At 35.5% G+C, this 11,643-nt stretch overlaps 1 protein-coding gene across 3 annotated transcripts in view; it reads left to right on the forward strand.

Annotated features, from left to right (window-relative positions):
• LOC124400999 (thyrotropin-releasing hormone-degrading ectoenzyme-like) overlaps positions 1–9,168 on the forward strand; it is a 223,774-nt gene extending 214,606 nt beyond the window's left edge. For all 3 annotated transcript variants that reach the window (XM_046872859.1, XM_046872862.1, XM_046872860.1), the window contains 4 exons: positions 2,162–2,329; positions 5,843–5,983; positions 6,707–6,788; positions 8,914–9,168. In XM_046872859.1, the coding sequence (XP_046728815.1) occupies positions 2,162–2,329; positions 5,843–5,983; positions 6,707–6,788; positions 8,914–9,057 (535 nt within the window). In that variant the 3' untranslated portion in view covers positions 9,058–9,168. The remainder of the gene's footprint in view (positions 1–2,161; positions 2,330–5,842; positions 5,984–6,706; positions 6,789–8,913) is intronic.
• Positions 9,169–11,643: the final 2,475 nt, after the last annotated feature.

The following is an 11,643-nucleotide window of genomic DNA, read 5'->3' on the forward strand; positions in this document are numbered from 1 at the left end:
AGTATGTTGATTTACTCAATGTACTCAGATGTACTCAAAGCTTCTTTTGCTTTAATTACTGCCTCTATTTAGCGTGGCATGGAGATGATCAGTCTGTGGCACTGCTGAGGTGGTATGGAAGCCCAGATTTCTTTGACAGTGGCCTTAGATTCTCTACGGGGTTCAGGTCTGGTGAGCTTGCTGGCCAGTCAAGCACACCAACACCATGGTCATTTACCCAACTTTTGGTGCTTTTGGCAGTGTGGGCAGGTGCCAAATCCTGCTGGAAATTGAAATCAACATCTCCATAAAACTGTTTAGCAGAGGGAAGCATGAAGTGCTCTAAAACTTCATGGTAGATGGCTGTGCTGACCTTGGACTTGATAAAACACAGTTGAACAACACCAGCAGATGACATGACTCCCCAAACCATGACTGACTGCAAACTTTACACTAGACCTCAAGCAACATGGATCCTGTGTCTCTACTCTCTTCCTCTGACTCTGGGATCTTGATTTCCAAATGAAATACAAAATTTGCTTTCCTTTTATCTGAAAAGACGGCTTTGGCCCACTGAGTCACTGAGTCCAGTCCTTTTTGTCCTTTGCGCAGGTAAGACACCTCTGATGTTGTCTCTGGTTCAGGAGTGGCTTGACACAAGGAATGCGTCAGTTGTAGCCCATGGATATGTCTTTGCATGGTGGCTCTTAAAGCACTGACTCCAGCTGCAGTCCATTTTTTTGTGAATCTCTCCAAATTCTTGAATAGGCCTTGTTTTACCTTTTTCTGCCACATTTTATCCTTCCATTCAACTTTCCATTAATGTGCTTGGATACGGCACTCTGTAAACAGCAGCTTCTTTAGCGATGACCTTTTGTTTCTTACACTCCATGTGCAGGGTGTCAATGATCAACTGTCAAGTCAGCCTCAACCAGACTAGGACACCATTTAAAGGCTCAGGAAACCTTTGCAACTGTTTGAAATTAATTAGCTGATTAGAGTGTGACACCATGAGAACTTTTTCACAATATAAACATTTTCTGAGATTTGAATGATGAATTTCTGGTTTTCATTAGCTGTAAGCCATAATCAAAATGAAAATAAATAAACACTTAAAATATATCAGTCTTCATTTGATGAATCTATATAATGAGTTTCACTTTTTGTATTGAACCCTAACCCTAAAATAAATCAACTTTTTGATGATATTCTAATTTATTGAGATGCACCTGTGTGTGTGTGTGTGTGTGTGTGTGTGTGTGTGTGTGTGTGTGTGTGTGTGTGTGTGTGTGTGTATATATATATATATATATATATATATATATATATATATATATATATATGCAGCCATTCTTGTTTATTCTATATTTAATAAACTAATAATCACGTGGAAAAAATTACACACTGATTTAAATAAAATGGACAGAAATTATGAGACCCATAGAGGCAATCACTGAAAGCAAGCAATTTTTGTAGCTGCACTGATCTACAGGTAGTGTGTACTCACATTACTAGAAAATTCCTCCTGCAGTTTAAGGTTTAAAAGGGTGCCTTCTCCAGAATGCATGTTTCATGTTCTTTTCATACATTTTCAATAAGATTCAGAACAGGGCTCATAGAAGCCCACTTCAGACTAGTCCAGTGTTTTGTGGGTAGCCATTTTGGAATAGCTTTAGCTGTATAGTATGTACTGGGTCATTATTAGTATCTTTGCAGTACATTTGCTGTTCATTTTGCCGAGCAGTTTTAAGACTTTATTGTGCCACAGATTCAAGGCTCCCTATGCAAGATGTAGCAAAGCAGCTATAGAACATAAATGAGCCTCCTTCGTGTTTCTCAATAAGTATCATATTCTTTTCCTCTTCTAAATCGTATGTGCTTTGCCAAATAGCTTCATTCTGTCCAAAGGACTTTTTCCCAGAAGCATTGTGGCTTGTACATACATTTACATGTAAATACATTTTAGCAAATTTAAAAGAAGACCACTATAACTATCAATATCAAGTCCACAGTATACAATATACAGTATTGTTTATTTGCAAAAATAACTGGTCTTTTGTTCAAAAGTCTTGTTCTTTTTGTATCCAAGGAAATTTTACACATATTTTTCACATGCTTATCTTTAAAGTTTAGGAATGACCTTCGGTTTGTGTATAGTAACCTAATCATTACAATCCTACAGGATTCCCCCAAATGTCAGGGACATTGTCTACTGCACAGGTGTCTCGTTAATGGATGAAGATGTCTGGGAGTTCATCTGGATGAAGTTCCACTCCTCCATGGCCATCTCAGAGAAGAAAGTCCTGTTGGAGGCCCTAACCTGCAGTGACAACACGTACCTACTCAACAGGTGAGATCAGCTATGACCAGTTGCTTTCAGATATGAAGATGAACTATGGACAGCAGACAGGATGACAGCATTTAAATGCCTCATTAATATCTATATAAAAATTTGCTTCTTTTACAGTCAACACATTGCCGTGGTATAGATATTGTAATAACATAATAGAAGCTCAGTGCTCCTGAGTGACCACAGAACTGCCTACAACAAGATCTGTAACACTCTCCTGCACTAATGCTGCTGTATTTTTGTTGGCCCAACACTTTGCCGCATTTAGTAAATCTTAAACCACTACATACATTCATAAATACATTCCCAATATTTAGTTGCCTCATGTGTTGCTGCTTTAATTTATTCCTAGCTCATAAAGAAACTTTGTTTAAAAGACTTGTTGGACTAATGCATCTAATTAATGTGTGCAAATAAACAGTATGTTAAAAGCTATCATACAGTAATATAAATGCATGCCTTATTTTTTTATTTTATTAATTATGCATTAGCAATAAAAAGCAATTCTAATTAGCATGTTAGCATGATAGTAAATAGAGTGAAGTATTAATAATGACAAGTATTAGACAGCATTGGAAGGAAAATGGAAGCAAATTTACTAGATACATTAACTTTAGAAAGTGTATTTAAAGCACTTGTATTGTAACTGCATTATCAGCTCCATCAGTGCATGTGAGAACTTTTCTGACAAAGGAACCACAACAGTTATGTAATTCCAACATTGTTTGAATTGGACCTAATTATGTATTTTATTTTATTTTATTTTTTTGTGTGTAGCTTGTAAAAATACTTTAAGAATTGTTGCAATATCTTTTGATGTACCTTCTGTGGAACTGCTACCAAATTCTATTTCATTCTTCTTAGTTAATGCCCCTGCTTTGTAGGGAACTTTCAGTTTGTTTTCCATGGTTAACAAATTCCATACCGGTTACCATTCCATTACCTGAAATAAAAAACTTTACAATATGCATTGGCCAATAGCTTAACTAAATTTATAGTGAATTTATACTGACACTGTAGTTGCAGAATAATCCTGCAGCTGAAGAAACAATAAATTCAACAAGTATGTAGGCCTTTGTATAATCCTTTTTTTTTTTAAACGGACACTCTATTGCAGTTAAAGAGAAAAATGGCACATTGCCTTCAAGTAATTAGGTAATTTGTATTCTTCTGAAAAGCGTAAACTAGCATTTAGTATCTGCACAGTGTAGAGTAGAGAAAGTTACGTAGCATCCAACAAGGCCAGATTATTCACCCTGCCATGGCATAGACTTTCTCATTGCTTTAGAGCATTTAATTGTCCAATCGACTATTGACATTTTTCCAATACACTGTGTACTATGTAAGTTATATAAGAATTTCTATGTATCTTATATACAAGAATCCAGGCGATAAGGCGTAATCTCTTGCTAGTTGTCAAAGAAAGTAGACAGATGTTGAAAAGAAAGTGTTGCAGTGTGTAACAGTGGAGAAATTCATCCAACCATATGGCCATGTTGTATTGCAGTTCACACAGAACATCCCCCTGACAGTAATCTACTTCACAAATGTCATTCTAGACTGTAATGTGAATGTGTGAAACTTCCAATGTGAAAAAAAAACAGAAGGAGTGATGATTGTCAGTGATCCTGCCAGTTTTTAGCACTGAATAAAATATTCTCAAACCACATTTTCACTTCTCCTACACAGTAACACTAAAAATACACTTTGGTATGTATATACTAAAAAGGCAAAGGCTGAAATAAGAGCTTGAACAGTGGCTCCAGAAATATATCAGAAATATGTAAGAGAAAAAATGTTGGCCGGCGATGAGGAATCTCTGAAAGAAAAAAAATGTATTCCATTGCAATTGAAAAACAAGTAAGCAAGTAAATAGTGGGGATGGATAATTTGCATGTGGAGTCTGATAAATTGGCTGTGTTGTGGATGACATAGAAAAAATAATTGCATAAACGACAGTAGGGAGGAATACTTAATGTTTTCACGTGTGAATTGTTCTCAATAGCTGTGGCAGGTGCAGTTCTCAAAGAGACACTTCTGAACAATTAGCTGCATGCTGTTGAACCTTTATAGTTACCACTATATTCACCGATCAGGCAGCACTTTATGACCACTGACAGGTGAAGTGAATAACACTGATTATCTCTTCATCTTGGCACTTGTTTATGGGTGGAATATATTAGGCTTAAGTGAAAAATATTTTCTCAGAGTTGATGTGTTAAAAGCAGGAAAGATGGGCAAGCATAGGAATTTGAGCGAGATTGACAAGGACCAGTTTGTGATGACTAGGGTCAGAGCATCTCCAAAACTGCAGCTTATGTGGGGTGTTCCCGGTCTGCAGTGCTCAGTATCTATCAAAAGTGGTCCAAGGAATTGCTAAGGCTCATTGATGCCTAGACACAATTTGGATTGGCCTCAATAGCAAAATGTGTTTAGAACAGTCTGCATACGAAGACATTAAATTCAGCCCTTGTTTGTGCCAGGATTGTTCTTTGGACCTCTGTGGAGAGTAATTCTTTTTAAACTACAACCCATCACAACCAAAGACTGGTTATGCAGCATCTAAATCTCTGTAGCCAAGCACTATATTAACACAGTTCAGCAGAGTTTAATAGAGATTTTAAACCACCACTAAAAGATTATGTGGACCCTGAGCCATATGCAGTGGCACAATTATAAAAGATTAACCTTAGATTAAAGGCTTGCTCCTCACCATAAGTTCTTGGTCATTCGATTTAAGAAAGCTGGCCTGATTCCCAAAAGCCCCGGCTTTCACATTTTAATCATCTGACCTGGTCATGTACCTGCATTATGATCTGTGTAATTCTGTGGCCTATGTTGATGCTTAAAAAATGCTAATGAATTTTGTATCATACTGTAGCATTACCATCACATGATGCCAATACAAAATCACATAGTACTCTTCAAAATATATGGTATAATACTTGGAAAAACATTATTAATACTAGGGGTGTAAGGTACACTTATTCAGACCGAAATCTTTCGGGTCGGTACATATGTGCACTGAACACAATCCTTTTTACGTGCAGAACATTGTTAAAATCTGAGTTCCCTCAGAAACGTATAAAGTAGCAGAAACACAAGTTTGTTTAGTCTCCTTTGTAAACTATTACATTTTTTCCATGTATTGAATCAATTTAATTGGTGCCAATTCAACTGATTACCCAATTAAATTAATGTAATAAAAAAGTGTATTGCATAAATTTGATTTATTCCATTTTATTTTCATAAAATATTATAAAATATTATTTTATATATTATTTAACCAAGCAGGCATTTTATTTTAAATTGTTTTAAAAATGTGAACTGTTCAAATGTTGATAACAAATGTTAATAATAATAAATTGTGTGAATAAAATACAGCAAGCAATTTTATGTTTTGCATTTATTCTCTTAAACCGTACTGTGACTTAAAAACCGAGGTACGTATTGTGAATTTCATGTACTGTTTCATTCCTAATTATTCCTTTTTTTTTCTTTTTTCCCCCCCAGACTTCTCAATTTGTCTCTAAGCTCAGACCTGGTGCCAGATCAAGATGTGATCGACATCATCATCCATGTTGGTCGCAACCCACATGGACGCCGTTTGGCATGGAGGTACTTCAGAGAAAAGTGGGACATATTAAACTCTAGGTATGCTTCTCAAGTAGTATTTTGATATATATGTGTGTGTGTGTGTGTGTGTGTGTGTGTGTGTGTGTGTGTGTGTGTATATATATACACATTTTTCTTTCTTTTTTTTTTTTTTTTTTTTATATATATATATATATATATGCACAGTATATACACTATATGGACAAAAGTATGTGGATACCTTACCATAAGATTTTTATGTGCTTTTTGTACATTTTGGGAGGTTTTGTGTGTTGTGTTTTGTGTAAATTTGTCATTCAGCTATTGTACAAGGGTGTTAGGAAAGTCAAATACTGATTTAGGATGAGGAGGCCAGCCAGCATTCCAATTAATCTCAAATGTGTCAATAGGGTTGCTGTCAGAGCTCTATAGCTAGCAAATCAAAATCTTCAAGTACAACCCATGTAAGGCAATTTTAGGAAGCTCACTTTGTGCACAGGGGCATTGTGCTGCTGGAACAGGGTTGGGTCTCCTAGTTCATGTGAAGGGAACATTTTATGCGAATGCTTTAAATTTATCAAAAAAAATTTGGGGAAGAACCACATATAGCTGAAAAAGTCAGGTGTCCCAAAACAATTGTCCATTTAGTGTATATTGAATATGCAGTTTATATGTTTATATGTTTGGAATTGTGTACTCTTTTGATTGTGTGTGGAGATAATATAAGAATGAAATGTACTGTATGTCTGTGATGTTTCTGAGCGTCACTTTCTTCCTGAGCAGGTATGGTGAAGCTTTATTTATGAACTCTAAACTAATCAGCGGTGTGACGGAGTTTCTCAACACAGAGAGCGAACTAAATGAGGTGAGTTCTGAAGATAAGATCTCACCTTCATCTCTATGACTGGCAGAACCAGAGGCCATGTCTTCCTCTCTATTTACATTTACGGCATTTAGCAGACGCCCTTATCCAGAGTGATGTACAAAAGTGCTTTGAAGACTATATAATTGAATAACTCAACACTGGTTCACTAGTTTAGGATACCATCAGTCTTAAACTCTGTTGGAAGGAATTATAGCACACTTTATTTAAGCATAAAGACATAAAACAACCAAGAGAAACTGTTTTGAAAGTCTTTCTTTCTTTTTGATGGCTATGTTCAGTTGTATTGCCATTGGTAGAGAATAAGTACAGAGATGCAACCTGTACTTAAAAATAGCAACTTTATTAAATAATTTGAGGGATAGATAGATAGATAGATAGATAGATAGATAGATAGATAGATAGATAGATAGATGGACGGACGGACGGACGGACGGACGGACGGACGGACGGACGGACGGACGGACGGACGGACGGACGGACGGACGGACGGACGGACGGACTTTCTTTCTTTCTTTCTTTCTTTCTTTCTTTCTTTCTTTCTTTCTTTCTTTCTTTCTTTCTTTCACTTGAATAGACATCAATAGCTTCCTATTTTTCTGCAGAATCGATCAACCGAAACAATAAACGTGTGAAATGTGTTAGTGTAAATGTTGGTTTAATTGTTAGTCTAAGTTAATTCTTTTTACCCTGCAGCTTGCTAAAATTTTAGTAAATTGTCCTAAAAAAAACCCAGCCACAATTCCCACAAAGTACAATTATGGCATTTGGCAGACACCCTTATCCAGAGTGACTTGTGTTTATCTCTATACAACTGAGTAGCTATGGGGTCAGGGACCCAGGAGTGGTAGCTTGGTGTGACTGGGATTTGAACTCAAGACTTTCAAATCCAAAGTCCAATGCCTTAACCACAAAGCTACCACCTCCCCTCTAAATTGTACATTAGCCTGTTAGGATTTTATACAGAAAGGGTGATGTAAACATGTAATTTAATATTATATTATGAAAAACCTTAAATATTGTACACATGATAACATATTTATAAAATTTATTCTATCAAAATTATTTGGAGACTGAGGTAAAGATATGTTGCCCAGTATACAGTACATGGTGTGTGTGGTCTATATGGAACAACCAAAGATTGACAAGGGACTTTTTGAAAAGGAAAAAAACTGGAATTATATTTGCAGAAGCTCCACTCAAGGCAAGCATAGCCACATCATAGCATTGTGGCTCAAGTAACTCTGAGACCATTCAGAATGATGATAACAAAGAAAACCTTCTATTGCCAGTGGATATCTTTGATGGAAGATCAAAGCCTGGAAAACTCATATCCCCAAGCTTTGCATCTGCAGCTCTACTACAGCAACAAAGCGAATCATAAATAAATAATAATAATAATAGTAATAATAATAATAATAATAATAATAATAATTAATAATAATAATAATACAAACACAATCCATACAAACCTGAGCATTGGTTATTCTGTATGGATTTTTGCACGTACTTTACAGGTCATTCAGTTTACTGCAGGGTAAATGCTTTCACTTTGTTCCCACTATTTAGGGACCCTGGGTCAGATTAGATCAAAACATTAGACGGTTACTGAACATTACATACAGTTTTTCTTCTGTAGAACTAAGGAACCCAAACCTGTTCCAGAATGGCAGTTGCATTCTGCACAAAACAAGCTCAATGGTGTCACAAAGAGGGTTTGTGAAGGTTGTAATGGATGAGCCATGACATGGGCTAAATTTGATTAGCCACCTAGAACTTCTTACCCAACACCGGACCTCAGTTATGATCCTATAGCTGAATGATCAGATATTCACACAGCTATGTTATAAAATCTATTTGCTAAAAAAATCTAGTGGCCTTCCTATCTTAAATGGGATGTTCAACAGGCACATATATTGTAGCTGTTTGGATAGGTGTTTTCATACTTTACACTACTGTGTAATGTCTTTCTAGTCATTATGGTCATAATGTCATAAGGTCATAATGTCTTTCTAGTCATTATAGTCATAATGTCATAAGGTCATAATGTATTTCTAGTCATTATGGTCATACGGTCATTTTTTTCACTTTATTTCTATCTCCACAGCTGAAGGATTTCATTCAGATGAACAATGGAGAAGCAGTTTCAGCATTCACTCGAGCGTTGGAGATTGTCAAGGCCAATGTAAAATGGCACAGTCTTTACAAGGAGCAGTTCTTCCAGTGGCTGAGAAAATCACCCAACGACTAACAATCCACCATGTTTATTATCTGTTAGCATGGAGTCTCTATCAAACATTTATAGACCATTAGCCATGGGAAAAGTAAAAGAACAATAAAAATATCATTTTTTTGACCCTGATAATCTTTGTTGTTCCTGTTAGAGAAAAGACAAGGCAATCATGGAATTGAACAAGGAATGGGTCAGATGTATGTTTGCTACAAACAGAATCACTGTTAATTATTGCCTGATGGTGTATGTCTCAAGTTACATTCCTGGGTTATTTTTTGTTTGTTTGTTTGTTTGTTTGTTTGTTTGTTTCGGAATATTCTTAAATCATACTTGTTTCATGCATGAAAACAATTTCCTCCCATCTAATCAATTTTCAAATTATACCATGAGTAATACCAGAGTCCTTGGATGCTTTGGTCGAATTTCAGCATTTTGTGGACTGCAAAATTGATATTAATCTGAATGTAGATAAGCACAAAATTAGCCAGCCTGACAATCAGTGATTTCAGCTGAAATGGTTCAAAGAAAGGACATAAATTAGTGTTCTTTCCCTTCTTCAAGCCATAGTAAAGAAGAACAGAAGAGATCCGGGCAGTAATCCTTATTGGTGTATGGAATGATCTGTGTCTCGGGTGTATTGTATGTTCTTGTTTTCTTTACACAAGGCCTCACCTTGTATCTAATGTACATGTAAAATGAATAGTAATCACTGTGTCAATATGTTCATATATATATATATATATATATATATATATATATATATATATATATATATATATATATATATATATATATATAAAATAGACTTACTACAGATAATAAGCAAAGGGGTTGGAAAAATATCTGGAAAAGAAGTATTGGACTATTAGTGGGAATATGCTACAGATATGAAGTTGGCCAAAATCCCTGATTATTGCTTACTTGAAAATCACATCAATGCTAAAACCATGCATATGTTTATGATGAGTTACAATTGAAATATCATTTGTTTAAGCAGAGGGTACTTAAGCAGATTTTGAATATATAACGTGTTGCAAGTGTATCAGTTAAATGTATTAAATAGGTGCACAATGGAAATTGTATGTTGACTGAATAGAGGCCCTTTGTTGCTATACACAGTTTGTCATCCTTCTTGTACCCTGTTCATGAATGTAAAGACACCACTACATAATTTGGAAGGTGATTTCTCAGCAAAGCAGTGGCATTCATATGGTAATTTGTGGTGATGATACTAGTGTAAAAGGTGTAACAACAATATGGCTGGAGTGTTTAAACACCTAAATGTTTCTGGTCGGTTTAAAAAGTCCACCAGCTGAAAATATCCAACCCCGAACCAAATAAAGAACTGCAGTTTATTCTAATATTTAATGAATGGGTTCTCAAAGCTTTAAGATTTTACACATTTGGAAGTGTTTAGAAAATCATCTGTGTGAAGAACTGCTAGTCAGGAAGTGTAGCTTCAGATACAGGCATTATATTGTACACATACTGAATAGATGGAATAATGCTGAATAGCACTGACTGGTTTTGGAAGGGAATGCAGAATATTCCTAAGAAAATAAATAAAGTTTCGGTTTTTAACAAAATATATATATACTGTATATAAACAACAACAGAGTGTCCAAGTCTGCCATTTTAAATTAGTCCCTAAAGACCATGTAATACAATTTTCATTAAAAATGTATGGTGAGACACCTAAAAACTTCAAAATATTACATTTTAAATAAGGTAATATTCAAGGCCATTTAAATGTTTTTTATATAATTCACTATTTGTTTTCCAGACTGCACAACCTGATATTAAGCTTTGCCTGAATATACTCTGTGATCGACATTGCAATCCAAGTCAGATTCAAGCCTGTGTGAAGGTGTTTTGATAGAAGGAGGAATATGCTATACAAATGTCTTAATCAGTATTCCCTAGAGTTTATAAACTTTCCAGAAAAAAATAAATAAATAAAATAACATAAAACAGGATTACTGTATAAGGTTCTTTACAGCTTTGTGATATCTCAGAGTTCTGCATGCTTAGCCTGCAGCTTTCACTTGGAGTGGCCTTGAGAAGTGTACTTCAGTAATACTTTGTAGAGTTAACATTGTAGTGCACACAGTTTCTTAATAAATGGAACATTTCTGACAATATGTTGTGCAAGTACGCTCTAGCTGTAGATACTCAACATTTGCATCGCCAAGACAATTATGAAGGTTAGTTTAGAAACCACGAATCGAGTTGAGCAACGCACACACACACACACACACACTTATACGTAAATCCTGTTATCATCCTTTTTCTGACCTACATTGCTATACTGCTTGTAAAATAAGTATCTAAACAGTTGTTTGTTAGAGACAGAGCCAAATATAAAGAATACAATACAAAGAAACACAGCACCATGGCTCTAAGGATCAGTAGAGGACTGCCAACTTTTTGATTTTACAGTATAAAAAGGCAAGTGGCATCTCAATGGATAAGATGTTGGATTTTTGATCAGAAGGTCATGGGTTCAAATCTCTTTATCACCAAGCTGCCACTGCTTGGTCCTTGAGCAAGGACCTAATTTGCTCAGCTGTATAACTGAGATAGCCTCTCTTAATTAGGGCATCT

Source organism: Silurus meridionalis, chromosome 18, assembly GCF_014805685.1.
Source record: "Silurus meridionalis isolate SWU-2019-XX chromosome 18, ASM1480568v1, whole genome shotgun sequence".
Taxonomy (NCBI): domain Eukaryota; kingdom Metazoa; phylum Chordata; class Actinopteri; order Siluriformes; family Siluridae; genus Silurus; species Silurus meridionalis.